The sequence below is a fragment of the Camelus ferus genome, chromosome 9 (assembly GCF_009834535.1).
Source record: "Camelus ferus isolate YT-003-E chromosome 9, BCGSAC_Cfer_1.0, whole genome shotgun sequence".
In the NCBI taxonomy this organism is placed as follows: domain Eukaryota; kingdom Metazoa; phylum Chordata; class Mammalia; order Artiodactyla; family Camelidae; genus Camelus; species Camelus ferus.
The window spans coordinates 28,102,031-28,125,295 of NC_045704.1; the positions used below are offsets into that span (position 1 = coordinate 28,102,031).

A 23,265-nucleotide genomic window follows, 5' to 3' on the forward strand; every position below is an offset into this window, starting at 1 on the left:
TTGGTTTTTTGTATGATAAATGAAATCTGAAAAACTATCATGCTATAATAAGGAACAAAGAAGGTATTAACTTTACTTACCTCGCTACTTGTCATTCTCCTGACGTTCTAGCAAGTTATAAGAGAAATACAGAGTCTAAACTCCAAGATAAAATGGAAATTCAATTGGAAAACCAATTTAATTTTTTAAAGTTGAATAAATGGTTTTTAAATAAGTATTTCGGTCAAGTTGATGCAGAATTAATTAGCATTACTTTTGCAACAGGATTTAAAGAGTAAAAAGCACCTTTCAACGGTCAAACAAAAAAATCAAACACAGATCCTTCTACAATTGATAGCATCTGAAATATAAAAATTATGATTTATTCAAATTTAAGAAACAACTGCACTGAGAAAAATGTTAATACTCTTTCTGAAACACTAAAAAGATATCAAAATACTGTATGTCCTTCAAAGGGTCACACATGCCACACAGGCACTCCGGCCCATAACGCGTTTGGAAAGATATAACAAGATTTGATTTATCATTTCATCATTATAATTTTACTCAGTGGAATATTAATGTCACATATATTTTTAAAATATAAATATTTTTTAAAGTTGTGCTTTACAATATGATATCAAGAACACAGAGCTGATGTAGGTTATATAGGTAATCATTTTGACTGTGTAAGAAATTTGATCAGAATACTGTTCTGGTAAAAGAAAAGCACCTTTTTCATCACTTATATTCAGCAATAGTGAAAATGCTCTATGTACACACTGGCTCTGAATAACTGATTTCATTTCTGATTCAAACCTGTTATGCTATCTATTACTGTTTTGATGATTACATAGTTCAACATAAAAAAGCATCCCACTCAGATTCTCAATAGTCTGATTAGGCAGATAACCTCCCAATCATAAAAGCTTTTAAGACAAGTATTAGGCAGATAAAGCATGGATATCAGACTCACTATAATTGGGATAAAAAGACAATTGTAAGAATACTGCACATTTGACACCTACTGCGTTTTTGTGCACTCAGCTTGCATTCTCTGCCTTTCTTCCTCCTCTCTGAAGTGCTAGATTAAAGTGTATTTATACTAGAAAGTTGTTAATAGAGTTAACATGAAAGACTATGTTTTCAGTCAAGACTTTCTAGATAAAATAGAAAATACTTGGAGATTTCTTATGTTTTTATGACCTTGCTTATAAAGAATGTTTTATGTGCCACACCTGCAGACTAAAATAAATCTGCATTTCACTCAAACCCAGTTGAATATCAGCTACAAAATATAGACATGAAGCAAAGTATGATAGCAGCAGTGATTCTTGGGGCAGCACATGCAAAAGTCAGTATTTTGCTATCTCTTTACATCAGAAAAGAAATGTGCCGAAACTCCCTTTCCCATTCCACTTGAACTGGTTCCCCAGAATTGAAACAAACATCTCCTGTGACATTAAGTTGTCATCAGCTTGCATGATCCCCAGTTCACTCAACCTTTTCTTCTTCATCTGGCCTTTCTGTGTGGAGGCAGCAACTAGTTCATTTACAATTTCACAATTGCCTTCGACTTGCTCAGAGAGGTCAGCTCTCTCACAAAGCTCCATTTTACCAGTTGCACATTGAATCAGCTCTTCTAGATCCACTCTTTCAGCTACATCTGCATCTCCACCTGTCTGAATTTTAAGTGCTTTATTTTCTGAAGAAACAAATGACAACAAAAAAGTTAAATATACAAACCCAACTGAAACATATGTTATCTATATAAAACATAACGTATTTCAAGTTTTTTTTCTGTCAAGGATTCCTGCACTCATCTGACTGGACTTTCTCAAGTCTTAAGTATCTCAATGAGCCATTGTCTTATTTTTCATACCAAGGTTTCCTGACCTTCATACAGGATTACCAATTTTGAATTTTCTCTTTTTATCCTAAATCTCACTCATTCAACAGACATCTCTTGGATATCTAATATACACTGAGCACTATGTTAGGAGTCAGATGCAAAGATAAGTAAAACAGTGCTATTCTCCCTAAAGGAACTCCTAATTTAGCAGCTAATTATAACATTATAAGTGACTGCCTGTGATGGCCGGAACTCTAGACGACCTCCATGATACCTACCCCTTAGTGTTACTTTCATGACTATTAAGTGACAAAAGGATTTTGCAGATGTAACTAAGGTTACTAATCAGTTTACCTTAAGAATAAAAATTCAGGTGAACCTAATCTAATCCTATGAACCCTGTAATAGGGTTTTCTTTGGCTGAATGAAGAAGAACGCATGAGGAGATTCAAAGCACGAGAAAGATTCAAAGCATGAGAGATTTGCTTACGGAGGTTCTCTGTTGGTAAAATGGACAGGGTCACAGGGCAAGGACCTGAGAGTGGCCCTGAAGAGCTAAGAGCAATCCCCAGTCAACAGCCAGCGAAAAAATTTTTAAACTGGAGACCTCTATCCTACAAGCTCAAGGAAATTGATTCTGCCAACAACATAAATGAGCTTGCAAGCAGATTCTCCCCCAAGAACTTTCAGATAAGAGCCCCGCCCAGCTGATCCCTCAATTTCGTCCTTGTGAGAACCTAAGCAGATAACCTGGCCAAACCTACCTAAACTTCTGAGCTATAGAACTGTGAGGAGAAAAAGAACACACAGATAACTGGAGTGGATCCTGAAGGATGACAAGGACTACTCATTACCCTTTAAACTTTCCTCACCAATGCCAATGCATAATTCTTCTCCATGACTGAGATTTCAGAGTGATCTGAGTCATGGCTTGAAATTCATGAATTTCCCACTGAGTTAGCTCAGCTTTGCTGCCAAGAAAGACAGTTGACAGGGAGGCATTTACTTCTACAAATAAAAAATAGAGGCAACCTCCACAATCCCCTCCAGTGAATGCAGGCTACCTCTTGGCACATTGATTTCTCTGCCTCCACCCTTAACAAATGCCAGCAGGAGCCATCATTGCTATCATATGTCCATCCTTATTCTATAAATTTAGAGAGCCAAGCATGATAAGAAGGGAACTGCAGGACCTCAGAAACCACTTATCAAGGTTCTAATGAGTAGCTGAACTAGATGATCTTGAAAGTTTCTTTCACTCGGATATTCTATGTTATAGCTTTACCAAGCTTCTCCATCTCCACATCCAAGCATATGCCAGTTTTTTTTGTTGTTTTTTTTTTTGGTGGGGGTGTGGAAAAGACAATTCAGATCCTTAATCAGAGTTTAATGCTGAAATAAAACAAGTTAGGTCTGATTTTTATTTTGAAAAGTACTAAATATAGCATACCTTCACTTCCATCTTGGGCATTTTCTTGCAGGTCAGAGAAAATTGTAGGTTTCACCAAGACAACACCATAACCTTCATTATTATGTATGACATTATTCACCATGGATATTTTTGGAATGTCATAATGTTCATCTAAGAAGTCCTATGACATTGAAAACAAAAGTTTTAAGAAACTATCACATTCAACACTGCCTGCTTTAAAAAATCTCACTTTTTTCAGGCTATTCTAAAAATGGAATAGAAAGCTATGCTTATTAATATGTGGTAGCACAATCTGAGCTCTGAGTGACAGAGCATTCCTCGTCATTTCTACAGATCTACAGACAGCAAAGTGTTCTCACAAGAGACTTTCAACCACTAACTATTGATGCTATTAAAATTTACATACTGTTTATGTTTTTCAAAGCCAGAAAACAACAAAACCCAACATGGGAATTTAATAAAACAATTATTTCTTAGGTGAAATCACTCCAGCCTTTGGAAAGAGGGTGTCTCAGCAGGTGCTCACCTTAATGAGGATCCCTTCCTTGCAGTGATGGATCCCGTTGTCACTCAGGGTGCACTTACTCCCAGGATATATTTCAATACCAGCACCCTATAAGTTATATTTTAAGATAATGACAATCAGTTTTAAATAAGAAAGACTGTAAGAGAAGGTTTACTATATCACTTCTTAGACATTAACACAGTACAAATATACAAAGTGTTTGACAGAAAGGTTTATGGGTATCTTAATGAACATTTCCATTTGCTCCACTTCCAGCAAGTTGTCTATCACTTACCTTTTCAAATACACACACACACACACACACACACAACAATGGCTAAGAGTATCAACACTTGTTATCTGTTTAACTCTCTATCATCTGGACAAATCAGTTTTCTGACTCTGCCCGAAAAAGTCATCTAACAATTTTGCTGAAAGATACACTTATTCAAAATGACCATCCTCTCAGAGATAATTAGAGAACAGTATTCAAATCTTATAAAATATTGTTAAGTTGTGGATAGAAATATGACCCTGTATTTTTAAAAGCACACCAGTTTAAAAATATCCCAACCTAACTTGAAAATCACTTCTATGAGTTAAAGCAATTAATGGTCTCCACTACTACACACATGTTAAATTAGCAGCCAATTCACATGTCTTGTTTATACGTATATAGTAACCAGAAAGACCCATGCATGGCCACTTTTCCCCTCTTGGACTGACCTGCTTCCAATTCTTGGGAGTGTACTCCCTTTCACTATTTTTTTTTACTTCACTAATAAAAATCTTGTTTATATCAAAAAAAAAAAAAAGAAAGAAAGAAAGACCTATGCATGGCCCAAGTCTCTCACACTGCCCTTTGGCACCACATGGTACCAAAAGAAAAAGTAACAGTAACAGGAATAATTTATTTCCTGATGCTATGCTAGGCACTTTGGTAAGAAAAAATGATTCACTCAAACCTCTGTGATTATTTAAAAAATCATTTTTGGAATAATTTTATACACAATATGCTAGATGAAGAAGAGTCACTATTAACCATTTATGACACATCTATCACATGTATGTTGAGTCGTTTTTCTAGGAATAGTAGTGTACCATGAGAAAAATTTATTACGACTTCCTCCTTTAGGGATTACTAAAACATATGTAGTGGGATCTTTTTACCTAACTCTCTGTAGAGAGGTAAAAAGATCTGAGAAATAGGCCTTCAGCTAAGAGATTTTCTGCTAGAAGCTATGTACAAAAAAAGATTTAGGGGCAATAACATTAAAAATACATATACAACAAGACAGTTAAAGTTAAATATGAAATTATCAGGATCATGTAAAACTTAAAGAAAAGAGTAATTTAAGCCAGCAGCCACCTAGTAAATGGGACAATCATGTTCAAAATATGCTATGAAACTTAACAGATATTTGGTTAACTAAAAAGAAATCAAAGAAGGTGGCACTTCTAAGATGATGGTACAAGTAAAAACCATGGACATTACATATAAAACAAATATGAGAAGAAAAGTGGAGTAAAGAAGGCAGATCAGCTACACACTTCAACACCTAAGAATGACACCAACACAGTGGTGCATTCCCTGGGTTTTCTTTTTGCCTCATATTCCCAGGCAAGAAGCTAAAGAAGCTGGAAATCCATAAACATCAGACACAGACCAGAAAAGCCTCCCCAAAAGCCTGCTCTCTCTAGCCAAAGGACCAGGTAGCCTAGGAGGACAGAAACTTTGAAACAATAGCTTTATTCCAGCTAAATACCATAGGAAAATAACTGGCCCACCCCAACCCATGCTGGCAAGTGCCAAAGAGGAGCTTAGACTTCCACACTCTTGAGGCTGTGACCAGGCACCCCAACACCCACAATGAGATGGTATCAGTTAAGGCCAAGGATTTTCATCCCCACCAGATGGTAACAAGGCCCTCCCCCTTATGGAGACTACATGAGGAGCCTGGACTTGTACCCCTACCCAGCAGTAACAAAGTGCTGCACTCCCTCCCCACTGCAGTGATGTGAGAGCAGGCCTAGTGGAGGGTTGGGACTTTCATCATTGCCAGTGGTAACAAGACCACTGCCATGCACCAGAGCATCAGTGGAGACATGTGGGAAGCTGAAATTCTCACCCCCACCCAGCAGTTAACAAGGAGCTTCCCCACTCAACTAAAATGTCGACAGAGGCCAAATGGGGAACCTGGACTTCTACCCCCACCTGGTAGTAACAAGGAAGTATCCTCCACCTTATCCACTCCTGTAATGGTGTAAGAAAAGCCTAGCTAAAACAGGAGATCTAGATTCTCACAACACAATATAAAATATCCAGTTTCAGTTGAAAAGCACTTGTCGTATCAAGCACCAAGAAGACGTCAAAGTGAATAAGGTAATCAGTAGAAGACAAAACCAAGATGTCAGAGATGTTGGAATTAGCTGACAATGGTTTTAAATCAGCCATAATAAATATGCTTTAATGAGCAATTATGAATATATTTTAAACAAATGAAAAACAAAAGGCTGAACAAAGAAACAAGATATAAAGAACCAAATGGAAATTTCAAAACTGAAAAATACTATAACTGAAATAAAAAGCTCAGAGGATGGGTATAGCAGCCGAAAGGAAAAAACAGTAAAGAATCAGTGAAATGGAAGACAGAACAATAGAAATTATCCAGTCTGAACAGTGGAAAAAAATGTACTGAAAAAGAAAAGTGAACAGAGCCTCAGGGATCTGTGGAACAAAAACAAAAGATCTAAAATTTGTGTCATCAGAGTTCTAGAAAGAAAGAAGTGTGAAAGAAACAACAACAGCAAACAAACAAAAAATAGTTTAAAACTCCCAAATTTGGCAAGATATTAAATCTACACATTCAAGAAGCTGAGAAAACCCCAAATAGGATAAACTCAAGTAAATTTATTCCAAGATAATAATAATTAAACTTCTGAAAACTTAAGACCAAAAAGGGAGGGTGAGTGGGGAGGAAAGGGGGAAAAAAAGAAGAAAAAAAAAATCATGAAAGTAGTCCAAGAAATACAATGTCTTACCTATTAGGGAAAAATTCAAATGAGGAAGATTTCTCATCAGAAACCATGGAGGCCAGAAGAAAGCAGTACAGTATTGTTCAAAAGGGCTAAAAGAAAAAAACTGTCAACTTAGAATCCTATACCCAGTGAAAATATCCTTCAGGAATAAGAAGAATCAAGACAGTCTAAGATGAAGGATAATGAAGAGAATTTGTCACCAGCAGACCAACCCTAATAGAATAGCTACCAGAAGTTCTCTAATCAAAAAAGAAACAATAAAAGGGGACATCTTAGAACATCAGAAAGGGAGAAAGTGCTGAGTAAACAAAAATATGAGTAAATACAATAGGTTTCCTTCTCTTTGAGTTTCTAAATTACTTTTGAAACTAAAAACAACATTGTCTAATGTGGTTCTAGAAGCATGTAGACAAAACATTTAAGACAATTATAAACAGGGGATGGTAAAGAGATGCTAAGGGAAGAAAGTTTCTATACTTCACTTAAGCTGGTGAAATGACAACATCAGTAAACTGTAGTAAACTGTGATATGTTATGAATATATAATGCAATGTCTAAAGCAACCACTTAAAAAGACATATAAAGAGATACACTCAAAAAAAATAGAATTCTGAAAAATGTTCAGGTAACCCACAGCAGCGAAAAAAGAGAAAAATGAAAACCAGAGAACAGAAAACAAAAAATAAAATGATAGAATAAAGACTTAACATCAATAATTACATCAAGTGTAAGTGGTCTAAATATACCAATTAAATGACAGAGACGGGCAAAGTGGATTAAAAAAATACTAAAAAATAATATGCTATCTACAGTTTGCTTCAAATAGAATAAAGGCGGGATGAAAATAAAAGGATAGAAAAATATATATGATGCAAACTTTAATCAAAGGAAGGCAAATGTGACTTTATTAATATCAAATAAAGTAGAATTCAAAGCAAAGAAAATTACCAGAGACAGACAGTTAACATTACATAATGATAAACAGGTTGATTCACCAAAAAGACAGCAATCCTAAATGGGTATGCACCAAATAACAGAATTACAAAATATGTGTAGCAAAAACTAAGGACTGAAAGGAGAAACAGACAAATCCACAATTATAGTTGGAGATTTTAACATCCACCTCTCAACAACTGACACAAGAACTAGACAGAAAATCAGAAAGAATATAGAAGAATTGAAAAACATTATCAACCAACATGATCTAGTTGACATTTATAGAATATTCCATTCAATAACAGCAGAATACACATTACTTTTCAAAGGCCTATGGAACCAAGACAGATCATATTCTGGACCATAAAAACAAACCTCAACAAAACTGAAAGAATAAATTATACACTGCATTTTCTGACCACAATGGAATCAAACCAGAAATCAACAAAAGATAACAGTAAAATTCCAAATATCTGGAAATTAAAAAACACACTTCTAAATACTACATGGATCAAAAATGAAAATGCAACATATCAAAATTTGCTATATCAGTGCCAAGAGGGAAATTTACAGCATTAAAAGCATACATCAGAAAAGAGGAAAAGTCTTAAAAACAAAAACAAAAACAAACAAAGCATAAATACAGAACAGAAATAGACTCATACACATAGAATACAGACTTGTGGTTGCCAAGGGGGTGGGGGGTGGGAAGAGACAGACTGGGATTTCAAAATTGTAGAATAGGTAAACAAGATTATACTGTATAGCACAGGGAAATATATACAAGATCTATGGTAGCTCACAGAGAAAGGAACGTGACAATGAACATATATATGTTCATGTATAATTGAAAAATTGTGCCCTACACTGGAATTTGACACAGCATTGTATGATTATAAATCAATAAAAAATGTTAAAAAAAAAAAAAAGAGGAAAAGTCTTAAATCAATAATCTAGGCTCTCACCTGAAGAACCCAGAAAAAGAGCAAAATAAAACCACAGCAAACAGAAGGAAAGAAACAATAAAGACAAGAGCAAAAATAAATAAAACTGAAAACAAAATAATGAAACAGAATTGATAATAATAATGAATAATAATAATGAAACAGAATAATAATAATGAAAGAGTTGGCACTCTGAAAAAAATCAATATAATTGACAATTCTAGCAAGAATGACAAAGCAAAAAAAAAAGAGAGAGAGAGACTATACAAACTACAAATATCAAGAATAAAATGTAGGATATCATCACAGGCTCTGCAAACATCAAAAGAATAAGGGTTTACCATAAACAACTCTACGAGTTTGATAATTTAGAAGAAATGGTCCACCTGCCTCTCCAGGCTGGTGTGAGGCCCAGCAGGCTGTGTTGAGGGTGGTGCATGTAACACCTGGTGCACTAGAGAGCCTGCCGCCACCACTGTCAAACAGAAAAGCCTTTCACCAAAAACCGTGCCTGGCCATGGGGGCTCTGTACCCTGAGTGACTCACTCAATATGAGTAAGTCACTGAATAGCCATATAGCTATTAAGGAAACTCAATTCATAATTTTAAAACTCCCAAAAAAGAAATCTCCAGGCCCAGCTGATTTCACCAGAGAAATCTTAAAAAAAAAAAAAAACCAATTCTATACAATCTCTTCCAGAAAACAGGAAAGAAGGGAATATCTCCAAATTCATTTCATGAAACTAGTGTTACTCTGATAACAAAACCAGACAAAGACAATAGAAATAAAGAAAACTTCAAACCAATATCCCTCATGAATATAGACATACAAATAAATTCTTAGTAAAATATTAGCAATATAATTCAGCAACATGAAAAAAAATTACACACTATGACTAAGTGAAGCTTATTTCAGGGATACAAGGTTGGTTCAAAATTTGAAAATCAATCATTTGTAATCCATAAAAACTTGATGCAGAAAAAAAACATTTAATAAGAGTCAACATATATTCCTTATAAAAGTTCTCAAAAAGCAAAAAGAAAGAAAACTTTCTCAGTTTGATTAAGAATATCAACAACAACAAAATAATCTACAGTTAACCTTATACTGGTGGCCAAGATGGCAAAGTAGGAAGACCCATGAGCACCTACCCTGACAGGCACACCAAAATTAAAATTATTTACAGAGCAACTATCAATGAGAGCAGCCTGACGACTAGCAGAAAATATTTCCAATATAAACAAGGAACCACAATGAGACAGGTAGGAGACGCAGAGATCTACTAGAGTCAAGACCTACACCCCCAGGATAGGCAACCCATAAATGGGAACTAGGCAAAATGACAGAGGAACAGGTTCCATTGGAAGGAACAAGATAAAATCACACAAGAAGAACTAAGTGTAGTGGAGATAAGCAATCTACCTGATAAAGAGTTCAAGGTAATGATCAAAAGATGATCAAAGAACATGGGAGAAAACTGGATGAACACAGTAAGGTTAACAAAGAGAAAATATAAAGAAGAACCAAACGGAGATGAAGATACAACAACTGAAATGAAAAATAAATAAGAAACCAATAGCAGATTAAATGATTCAGAGGAAAAGACCAGCTAGCTGGAAGACAGAATAGTAGAAATCACTGAAGCTGAACAGAAAAAGGAATAAAAAGAAATGAGGACAGTTCAAGTGACCTCTGGAACAACATTCACATTATCAGGATCCCAGAAGGAGAACAGAGATAGAAAGGGGCAGAGAATATATTTGTAGACATAAAGGTGAAAACTTCCCTAGCCAGAGAAACAGACATGCAGGTCCAGGAAGCAGAGAAAGTCTCAAACAGTATTAAATCAAAGAGGACTACACCAAGACACACTGTAATTAAAATGGCAAAAATTAAACATAAAGAGAAAATATTAAAAGCAGCAATGGAAAAGCATCAAGTTACATATAATGGAATGCCCACAACTGATTTTTCAGCAGAAACTCTGCAGGTCAAAGAGAGTGTCATGATATATTCAACGTGATGAAATGGAAAAACCTAAAATCAAGAAAACTCTATCATTGGAAAGTAACCTGAAAAAAATACATGTATATATAACTGAATCACTTTGCTGTACACTTGAAACTAACAGTATTGTAAATCAGCTAGACTTCAATTAAAAAAAGAAAGAATCCTGATATCAGACACTAGGAGATGAAAGGCCAGCATACTCCATGGTCCACCCAAAGAACAGGAGGGCAACAGGGACAGGCAGGGACAAATCATGACCCTCCTGGCTTGAAATGTGGTAAGGGAGGAGGACACCCTGCAGGGACAGTGAGGATGAGAAGGGGTCTAGGCTGGAGCTCAAAGGATGCTTCCCACCTTCCTGACTGTATCGTTCCCTTATCGTATGTATAATAGCTGTATTGAGATACAATTCACATACTATGCAACTCACCCACTTAAAGTTTTTGACCATTCAGTGGTTTTCAATATTTTCACATAGTTGTGCGACCATCACCACAGTCAATGTTAGAACATTTTCATCACCTTAGAAAGAGACCCTGTACCCTTCAGCAATTACCCCAATTCCCTCTTCCCTACCCTACCCACCAGTCCTAGGCAATCACTACTCTACTTTCTATCTATACAGATGTGCCTGTTCTGGATATTTCACATAAGATGAATTATAAATATGTTGCAATAAAAAGAATACTCTATTCGACAAGGCTTCCATTCAGATTTGATGGAGAGATCAAAAGTCTTATAGACAAGCAAAAGCTAAAAGTGTTCATTCAGCACCACCAAACCAACTTTGCAAGAAATGTCAAAGGGAATTCTCTAAGTGAAAAAGAAAAGACCACAACTAGAAACATGAAAATTACGAAAGGAAAAAACTCATTGATAAAGGCAATTATTCAGTAAAGACAGTAAATCAATCATGTAAAAAGCTAGTAGGAAGGTTACAAGACAAAAACAGTAAAATCATCTGTATCTGCAATAAGTAGTTAAAGGACACACAAAATAAAAAAAATTTTAAATACGATATCAAAAACAGTAACCATAGAGGGAGGAGAGTAAACTGCAGGATTGTTAAAATGTGTTTGAAATTTAGAGATCAGAAAATTAATATAAACCTCATGATAACCACAGTCCAAAAATCTGAAATAGATACACATCTACAAAAAAAAAGGAATCCAAATATAACACTAAAAATAGTCTTCAAATCACAAGGTAAGAGAACAAAAGAAAATAAAGGAACAATAAAGAACTACAAAAACAATCCAAAAACAACCAAAACAAAATAACAGTAAGTATAAACCTATCAATAATTACTTTAAATGTAAATGGACTAACTGCTCCAATCAAAAGACAGAGTGGCTGAATGGATACAAAAACGAGATGATATATAAGCTGACTACAAGAAACTCACTTCAGATCTAAAGACACACAGACTGAAAGTGAAGGGATGAAAAAAGGTACTCCACGCAAATGCAAATAAACAGAAAGCTGGGACAGCAATACTTATATCAGACAAAACAGACTTTAAAACAAAGACTGTAACAAGAGATAACAAAGGATACTACATAATGATAAAGAGATAGATCCAACAAGAAGATATATCAGTTGTAAATATGTATGCACTGATACAGGAGAATATAAAGTAAGAAACTGACAGTAACACAATAATAGTAGGGAACTTAACACCCCATCAGTGGACAGATCATCCAGACAGATAATCAGCAGGAAAATACTGGCCTTAACTGACCTATTAGACAAGATGGATTTAATAAATATATGAAGAACATTCCATTAAAACACAGCAGAATACACATTCTTTTCAAGGTCACATGGAACATTCTTCAGGTCACAAAACAAATCTCAAAAATTTAGAAGACTGAAATGATAACAAGCATCTTTTCTGATCACAATGGTATGAGACTACAAATCAACTACAAGAAAAAAAAACGAAAAATAACACAAACATGTGGGAGCTGAACAATATACTAGTAAATAAACAATGGGTCACTAAAGAAATCAAAGGAATCAAAAAATACCTGAAAACAGATGAAACAGAAATACAGTGATCCAATATCTATGGGATGCAGCAAATGCAGTTCTAAGAGAGAAGTTTATAGTGATATAAGCCTACCTCAGGAAACAAAAATCTCAAATAAACAACCTAAACTAACACCTAAAGGAACTAGAAAAAGAACAAACAAAACCCAAAATTAGGACAAGGAAAGAAATAATAAAAGTCAAAGCACAAATAAATGAACTAGAGACTGAGAAACAATAGAAAAGATTAATGAAATGAAGAGCTAGTTCTTTGTAAAGATAAACAAAATTGATGAACCTTTGGCCAGACTCATCAAGAAAAAAGAGGGTCCAAATAAAATCAGAAATGAAAGAGGACAAGTTACAACTGACTGCAGAAATACAAAAGATCATATGAAATTACATATAAAAATTATATGCCAATAAAATGGACAACCTAGAAGAAATGGATAAATTCCTACCCCCCAAGACTAAATATGGAATAAATAGAAAATATGAACAGATCAACTACCAGTAATGAAACTGAACCAGTAATTAGAAAGCTCCCATCAAACAAAAGTCCAGGACCAGACAGCTTCACAGGTGACTCCTACCAAATATTTAAAGTGTTAACACCTATCCTTCCCAAACTATCCCCCAAAATTGAAGAACTCATTCTATGAAATCAGCATTACCCTGATACCAAAACCAGAAAAAGACACTACACAAAAAAGATTACAGGCCAATATTCCTGACAGTTATAGATGCAAAAATCCTCAAGAAAATATTAGCAAATCAAATACAACAATACATTAAAAGGATTGCACACCATGATCAACTTGGGTTAATCTCAAGGATGCAAGGATGGTACAATATTTGAAAATCAATCAACATGATACACCACATTAACAAATGAAAGTATAAAAATCATATGATCACCTCAGTAGATGCAGAGAAAGCTTAGGACAAAATTCAATATCCACTATATGCATATTCAATGGTGAAAAGCTAAAAACATTTCCTCTAAGATCAAGAGCACGATGAGGATGCCTGCCTCTTGCCACTTTTATTCAACACAGTATTGGAAGTCATAGCCACAGCAATCAGACAAGAAATAAAAAGAACCCAAATTGGTAAGGAAGAAGTAAAACTGTCAGTTTTTAGATGGCATGATACTATCCATAGAAAAGCCTAAAGATACCACCAAAAAATTATTAGAACTCATTAATGAATTTGGTAAAGTGGCAGGACACAAAATTAACACACAGAAATCTATTTCATTTCTATACACTAACAACTATCAAAAAGACAAATTAAGAAAACTATCCCATTTACAATCACATTAAAAAGAATAAAATATCGAGGAATAAATCTAACTAAGGAGGTGAAAGACACGTACTTGGAAAACTTAAGAAACTAATGAAAAAAACTGAGAATGACACAAACAGGTGGAAAGATATACCATGATCATGGATTGAAAGAATATTATTAAAATGACCATACCATCCAATGCAATCTACAGATTCAAAGCAATTCCTATCAAAATACCAATGGCATTTTTCACAGAACTAGAAAATTATAAAATTTGTATGGAAACACAAAAAGACCCCAAATAGCCAAAACAATCTTGAGAAAGAACAACAAAGCTGGAGGGGTCATGCTCCCTAACTTCAGACCACACTACTAAGCTACAGAAATCAAAATAATATGGTACTAGCACAAAAATAGAGACATAGATCAATGAGACAAACAGAGAGCCCAGAAATTAGCCCACACTATATGGATAATTAATCTACAACAAAAGAGGCAAGAATACACAACAGAGGAAAGGCCGCCTCTTTAACAGAGATCGTTGGGAAAACTAGACGTCTGCAGGCAAATGAATCAAACTGGACTACTTTCTCACACCACTTACACAGATAAACTCAAAATGGCTTAAAGACTTAAATATAAAACTGAAACCATAAAACTTCTCGAAGAAAACATAGCCAGTGCTTTCTTTTACAATGGTCTAAGCGTTGTTTTTTGGGGCTATGTCTCAGGCAAGGGAAACAAAAGCAAAAATAAAGAAATGGGATACATCAAACTAAAAAACTTCTGCATAACAAAGGAAACTATTAAGAAAATGAAAAGGCTATATACTGAATGGGAGAAGATATTTGCTAATGATATATCCAATAAGGGGTTAATATCCAAAATATATAAAGAACCTACACAACTCAACAACAACAAAAACCCACAATCTGATTAAAATATGGATCCAGAGACATTTTTCCAAAGAAGACATACAGATGGCCAACAGGCACATGAAAAGATACTCAGCATCACTTAATCATTAGGGAGAAGCAAATCAAAACCACAATGAGACATCACCTCACATCTGTCAGAAGGGCTACAATCAAAAAGGCAAGAAACACTAAGTGTTAGCAAGGATGTGGAGAAAAGGGAACCCTCATGCACTGCTGCTGGGAATGTAAATTAGTGCAGCCACTGTAGAAAACAGTATGGACATGCCTCTAAAAGTTAAAAATAAAACTACCATACAATTTATGAAGAATACAAAAACAATTCCAAAAGATACATGCACCTTTGTATTCAATACAGCATTATTTACAATAGCCAAGAGATCAAGCAACCTAAGTGCCCATCAACAGATGAATGGATAAAGATGTAGTGGGGTATGCTTACATTACTCAACCACAAAAAAGAATGAAATCTTGCCATTTTCAACAACTGGGATGGACCTAGACAGTATCATGCTAAGTGAAATAAGACAGAGAAAGACAAATAGTGTATAATTTCCCTTATATGTAGAATCTAAAAAACATAACAAAACAGAAACAGAGTCACAGATATAGAGAACAAACAGGTGGTTGCCAGAAGGGAGGGAGGTGGAGTGGAAAAACAAAAAAAAAAAAAGGTAACTCTGGGAGGTAATGAATGCTAAGTAGCTCAGTTGTGGCGATCATTTCACAATGAGTATTTATAGGAAACCAGAACATTTGTACACCTTAAATATATAACTATTTTCAATTATTCCTCAATAACAATGAAAATGGATTTTTCACATTCTTTTAAAAAAAAAAAAAAACCTCATACTTATGGTACAATACTGAATACAGTCCCCCTAATATCAAGACTAAGGTAAGGATGTCCACCCTCACCCCTCTTATCCAACTTAGTGCTGGAAGTTCTAGTCAGTACCCTAAGGCAAGAAAAGGAAACAAAAGGCATACAGATTGGAAAGGAAGAAATAGACTGTCTCTATTTACAGATAACATGACTGACTTCTTTGAAGAAGGAGAACAGGAGTATGTGTTTACATCTTGTCCCACATCTTATTTACTTATTTAAACTTAACTTAAACTAGTTCCCACAAAGGATAGGAGATTATCATACCTTGGCACCATATAAATCTGAGTTCCTCATTAAAAATTCTGCTGATGTTCGAACCGTGACTCCTGTTGTTTCACACTGCAGTACACAGTTTTCCAATGTAGTCTTGCCACGGTGAATGACTATGATAAAAACACGCAATCAAATGCTTTCAGAAGTAATGTGTCATTTACAACATTAGAAATGGCCCAGAGTTGATATTAGATATAGTCCAAATATTTCTCATTTAAACTTTGTTACTGGAATTATGAATTCATAATTTATAAAATAATGACTATTTTGAATGATTTTCTAAAAATTTAAAAGCAGCATTCTTAAAAAAGAATGACTTGATCTCAGAAATGCAAACTCAAGTTATAAAGTACTTCTCATTCCAAAAAAAAAAAGGTTATCAGAGGGTGATTTTCAAGAGCATCTTAGAAGGGAGAAGAAAAGGAGGCCCAATGCAAGCTAGAAGATATTGATCCTAGGAAACAAATACTATCACCTAGGGCTAAATGAAATGCAAAGAACACTGGCCACAATGTTGGAATGTTTTAAAAGAAAAAAATGATCACACAGAAACCAATATTAAACTAACAAATTTTCAAGAATAGGCTGAATTATTTTTCACTTTAAAGTAAGCTTCTTAAGTTGTCAAGCTATGTACATAAATAATCAGCTTTCCATAGTACTCAAGAGTGGTATTTTATTAAATTCTACCTTCCAAGGAAAGTAAAGTTTTCCTTCAAAGCCTGGAACAAATAATAAATGAAATATTGAGATATTTACTTAAGATTCCTTCTACAGCATCATGTTGAACAAATTTTATGCTTGAGATTTTAATATCCACACCCGTACAATCCACAAATGTGTCTCCTTTGCCTCTCTTTTCTATCACAATATCATCTGGCAGACCATACCCTAAGGAAGAGAGCAAGAACATTTAAGATGGGTGAGGGGAAATGTCTAAACCCAAAATTACTATGACAGATTTCTCTATTCCAATTGATTCCAAATGACACCAATCAACCCAGTTGCATTTAAACAAAATTTAGACCAAGGTATACAATTTTTAATAATAACTCCTCAATTTGTCCCCATATTAGGAAGACTACCTCCTATCAATTATCTCATTATCAGTTAAGCACTAAATTCACTTATAAAACTACTACCAAAAAATAATAATCTTAAGTACTCACAGCTGAGCCAAAGGACTTTAAAGCATTTAGCCCTTATAAGTTTTTTTTTCCCTAACTCTAAGATTATATTATTCTAATGTAATTAGGTTTGAAAAAGCTTAAGCATTTCTCAAGATTTTCTAATTTTTTATATTCTCTCAAACAGATTGAATTAAAATATTGACAAACTTGACTAAAACAGTTTTAGCTACTGGAAAAATAAATCTACCTTGTTAACCAATAAAAAGCATTGTTCTCTACAAACCTTAAACTAATAATGCAGGCCAGACCTCTGAATGAGCTTACAAAAAACTGGAGTATCAGAAAACTAGAGAACTTTGCCCAACTTTCATCATAAAACAGAACCACATAGACAAAAGCTGTAAGAAATTGTCTAAAGTTAAGTCTTTGCTTGAGTAAATGAAAGTAGTTAACTAACTACATTAAACAGACAAAGCCACTGAAGTTTTCTACACTTGAAGAGTACAGGTAAGCCTTTGGGGGCACTAGAGAATGCAAGAGGACTCCACACACAGAAATACCACCAGTGGTGGGCCCTGGATGACTGGATTGAGTACTTCCCTCCCTGGTTCCTTTTATGCATCTATCTGTACTCTGCACATTTTTATAACAATTATGTTTAGTATCAGAAAAATAAAAAATACAAAAAGAATGGCCATAATGAGGACCAAGACTATATAGACAAGTTTAAAACATAAAGCCATCACCTAAGTGAATGAATTTCTAGACAAGAAAAATCCTATTATAAGTTCTGTTAATACCCGGCACATAGTAGGTATTCAATATATATCTCTTGTTATAAGTGTTAGCTACAGATCGGAAAAGCTGTTAGATAAGCTTTAATCTTACTCATGAACAAGTACTCTATATATTCACACTAGAGATACCATCTGATTCTCCAAATTCTCAGAAATGCCCTCTGCTCATAAGTTTACAGTCATTTTTATACCTAACTATCAGAATAACCTATATGGTTATTTATGACACTTTGGCAATTACATCATAATTTCCTCACCAATGTAGGAAGAACACTTATCCACCATTGAATCTACAATATCAATGCTGTTTGCACTATGCCAAAAAAATAAAGTGTTTTTATTGCAGTGATTTATCCTGCAGATGTGTTATTTATACACAAACATCTATTATATATCAAATATTGGAGAGGAAAAAAACCAAAAACTACACACATAAAACAAAAAGGGGATGAGGTGATACACTAGTGAACAGCAGGAAATTAAACTTCCAGCCTTCCTTCCATTAAGAAGTTTTGACAAGATAAAGATAAAAAACATAGCTTAAGCAGTTTGTGAACAGCTGCACAAATCCCAAAATGATATACGATTTTTTGCATTACAAGCTTTATTGCTAACTTGAAGCTCTTCTGGTAAATAGTTGAACAGATGCGTCTAAATTTGACCTGCTTTGGAAATACACAGGACCAAGGTGAACTACTGTAAAGTAACTTAAATTTATGAATCAGTCTAAATGTACAATAAGATTATAAATGCTAAAAAGTTACTTTCAATAGAATCTTTCAAAATTAATGTTCTCCAAAGTACACTTTAGGATTTGTGACATTCATGAAGATTTAAAGAATTAAGATAAAAATTTTGGTCTAACTTCAGGTTGGACCTATACCTCTCACAAAACTAAGCTAAATTTAAAACAAAAACCATGCACCAATATATCCACAACATATATGAAATAAGAGTAAGCAACAAATTTAAGGACACTAAACTTTAAATGTTGCTGGGAATGTTTTTTATTCTAGAAATGAAATTTCCTTTTCATCAACCACCTATAATCTGGAATTATGCTTCTTCCTAATGATCTTTTTTTTCCCTCTGTCTTCCCAATACTTAAAATGCTCAAAGAACCGTATCTCAAGTTGCTCAAACACTGTAAGTGAATCCCCTTTGTGTTTCAAAAACCCTTAATGTTTCAAGGAAACTCATTTGAAATCAAATGGGTTGAAATCAAATTCCTGGAGTTTCAACAAGATCAACAATTTACTGTTTTCTTTAGTGTATCAAGCACAGGAGTTTGGTTGTGTGATCTTCCACACTCACCTTCCAACTCAATGGAGTCAGCGATGGAGAATGTGCCATGTACCATGTAATGGCCAGGACAAACAATAACAGTGTCACCCTCATAGCAGGCATTTATAGCAGACAACGGATCACTGTGGAACTAGAAAACGACAACATATTGCAAAGATATACTCCTCAAAGCAACCTATTACCCCAGGTTTCATGTTTCACTTGAAAAGGGAGCCACACCTGCATATCTCCCTTTGCTACCATGAGCCCAGTGCATGCTTGATAATCACTAGTGCTGATGAAGCAGTGCCCTCACCACTTCCCATGTCACAGAGAACAAGCTCTGGGAAACTGCTGTAAACACTTTGTGGAACTCAGGGAAGCCTGGGGGAGAATCAGAAGGGAAAAAAAGCCCACCTGGAGCAAGAAACTCTCCCTTTACCTGAATTTCCATTTCTTCCTTACAAGGCTCTGGACAAAGCCTGTCCCTGAGCAGGGCCTGCAGCAGCCCAGTCGTCATGGTGGAGGAGACCACATGGGTGACCTTCTGACCATTTGTACGGACGCCCTTTGCTTGGATATTAGAATTCTTCTGATAACCAAAAACATATCTTAAAGAAACCAAACACACCCATCAGTTCTCAGTAAGAGAGCTGGTTAGAAAAGATGCTGACTAGTTAAGAATAACAAAGATACACATACCTCAACAAAGGATTCTCAATGAGTTTTAGCTTTTGTTTCAACTGTTCGATCTCTGAATACAGTTTTAACCCTTCCACCATGGAGATGTTTTCCTGCTCAGAATCAGAGTTACAATTTGACAAACTGCTTCTCAGATTTAAAAATTTCCTGTAACTCTCCTCACACTGAGTCAACAGATTCTGGTAGTCAACAATAAGTCCTGAAGGAACTCGGTCTTCAAGAATATCATAATGCCTGAAAATTTAAAAGCAAATTGAAATCCACTCCCTTTCAGATACATTTTCCCATCACTAAGACAGCCCATTTAGTTCTTAAAGATCCAGTAAGAAAAGTGTTTTATAGTGTATAACTCAGGAACATGTTAAGTTTTTCTGAATACCACTTTACTATAAGTGGAAGCTATTAAAATTTTAAGGACCACTTCATTAAGGTCACTAATTTTTCTCTTTTGAGGTGTCTGGGTTTTTTTTCCATAGATCCAAGCACTTGTGCCTTTGAAACACTGAAAGTTTATGTTGCACAATTTGTAATCATTACTTGATAAGCAATTATTTTGTCGTATATTAGATTCAAAATCTTAATAAGTAGGTGACAGAGGACAATCTGGAGGTAGAAGTGGAGAGCAAAGTATCACACATAATTTCATAAAAATGTTTAAGATTACCACACTTACAGGATCAAAAATTTAACATGATTCAGGGGGAGGATATAGCTCAGTAGTAGAGTGTGTGCTTAGCATGCACCGAGGTCCTTAGTTTCAATCCCCAGTGCCTCCATTAAAAAATTTTTTTTCTTTAAATAATTCAAATCATCTAATACTTCCCTGCATTTAAAGCACTATGGTGCAAAATTATGCTGAATATTCCCTCAGGAAGATTATTAGAACATTTCAAAAACATAAATCTTTGAGATTCTGAGAACAAAAATAAAGCTGTTACTAGAAAGTGATTAAAACAAAATAAACTTGTATTGGACAACCTCATTGGCATTTAAAGTTTACTATTAATTTATATACCTTCTCAAATATACAGACAGAACAAAAAGTATTTATAGATACAATAATTTATAAATGTACAACTAAGTTAATGGATATGAAATTAATAAGTTTGAAGATAAACTGCACTATTATTGTCATTACTTATACTTTTAAAGTAATTGCTTTATTTCTCAGTTAAAAGTATATAGACTTAGGCCAGAGCTTCTTAACCTTGGCTGCATATTAGAATCAACTGGGGAGATTTCAAAAATACAGATGCTCAGGTCCCCATCCAGACCAATTAAATTGGTCTCTAGAAGTAGAAGGATATTTTTTAAAGTTCCTTAGGGATTCTAATGCACAGCCAAGGTTGGGAACTATTGCCTTAGATAACGTCTTCTTAACTTAGCCATGCTCTAAATATAAATAAGATAGGAAAAAAACCAGAACTACAAGCTAAACAAATTTACATCAAATTACAGGGAACATTTAAATAGTAGTTTAAATGAATGAAAAAATTTTTTCCCACTTTTCAAGTAAATGAATTAGGTGAAGCTTGAAAAGCAAGGATTTTGTCTGCTTTGGTTAATCCATACTCATTTAAAGATATTCCAGAAATCCACTTTGCAAACATGAAATTGGGACCAACCAATGACTGCTTGGTCAGGTCTATTAAGTTATGAAGGTTAAGACTCAAATTTTAAAATAAGTTTCTTAGCATTTCTAATATCCTTGCCAATCAGTTTATTTCTCCTCATTACACTGATGCTTCATAGTCTGGAAACAATGAACCAACATCTGTGTTTCAGACCCATAACCTTTGAAGCAGAGAGCTTTAAATTAACAAGAAATAATATTTATTTCACAGTGCAAAAATCAAGACAATATGGTTTGAGTCTCTTTAAATCTTGACTGTGGATAGCTGTACTCCTGTCTTAGCCCAGAGACCTTTTCAAAGGGTCTGCCTACATTTGATAACCGTCCAGTTTCCCCATCAAGTACCATAGTTTCTTCTCCTCAACTGATAACATTCCTCCCTTATGTTTCCCACCTGCCAGTGATGTACAAGATATGATGTAAATCATTTCTCATTATTCGAACATGTAAGGCTGTCAAATCGGAATACAACTTTTTCCCAAGTAAAAATCAGATTTGCCAGATACACTATATTCACCCACCATTACATTCACTTTAATCAAAACCATTCATTGCTCTTTAAGAGCAAGTGTATCAAAACTAGAAAATATGCAAACTCACTGAAATTCTGGCATTTTACTGAATATACTATGGGAAAACAGGAAATGCACAATGGAAAAACTGGAAAGGCTAAATAGAAATCACAGCCAATTTATGAAAAGCTGAAATCATACATAATTCTAAACCAAGTAAAATCATTAACCAGACTTCTCACTTTTTTTTTTATTTATTTGCTATTTAAACCAAGAGAAACTTACTAAATCAAACTGGGTTCCAGAGAAATGTAAAGAGTTACTGCTTTATCTTACGTAACCAAATCTTTCACATTGGGGGAAAAAATTACCTTCTACAATTTTTTTTTGGCATGCAAGGTCTAATTTCATTCTTACAAATGCTGCATTGCCTATTAAGTTACCACTCACCAATACCAAAAAATTACCTGGTCTTACAGCACCATCTAGTGGAAGACTAAAAACCACAATTAACAAAGTGTAGGACAACTATTCAGGCTACATGGTTAATCTGGGGTATTTTTATAGTGGAAGGGTTTGTCCCTACCAAAATATGAAAAATCAAAAGAAAGTAGATAGGTATTTTGTTTGCTTAGGTATGTGTTAGGTATTAGGTTTGTTTAGGTATTTGGGAAGTTTTTATTCACCATCAATATTAACTATTTAGTATTTTCATCTACTTATCAAATAAGATTTAAGTACAAGAACTTGACAAAACATCGTGAGGTAAGTCTGTTTGGCCTAGTATATTTTACTGCAGGAACTTAGAGTAAAGCCATATGTCTTTAAAAGTACTCTTTAAAAGAAATTCTTCTATAAATCAATTAATTTCACTGTTTTTCAAAAACTGTCTTTGAATTTAAGAAAGAGGTTTTTTTAATGTATTAGCCCAATTGAGTTTTATTCGATTTACAGAAGAGTGAGCTGTTAATTCACATGTCCTTGAATTCTCTGCTTTTAGACTCAATTTATAAAAATACTAAAGGTAGGTATTTCTGCACTTGTACGAGTTTTATTTAATAACTTATCAGTGGGTTATACTGATATATTTG

General features: G+C 34.5%; 1 protein-coding gene across 1 annotated transcript in view; it reads right to left on the reverse strand.

Annotated features, from left to right (window-relative positions):
- Positions 1-330: 330 nt before the first annotated feature.
- Positions 331-23,265, reverse strand: part of SHCBP1 (SHC binding and spindle associated 1) — a 32,610-nt gene continuing 9,675 nt past the window's right edge. The window contains exons 6-13 of the mRNA XM_032486242.1: positions 20,030-20,263; positions 19,770-19,938; positions 19,358-19,478; positions 16,876-17,007; positions 16,108-16,226; positions 3,790-3,876; positions 3,282-3,423; positions 331-1,684 (exon numbers count right to left, since the gene is read on the reverse strand). Of these exons, the coding sequence (XP_032342133.1) occupies positions 1,359-1,684; positions 3,282-3,423; positions 3,790-3,876; positions 16,108-16,226; positions 16,876-17,007; positions 19,358-19,478; positions 19,770-19,938; positions 20,030-20,263 (1,330 nt within the window). The 3' untranslated portion in view covers positions 331-1,358. The remainder of the gene's footprint in view (positions 1,685-3,281; positions 3,424-3,789; positions 3,877-16,107; positions 16,227-16,875; positions 17,008-19,357; positions 19,479-19,769; positions 19,939-20,029; positions 20,264-23,265) is intronic.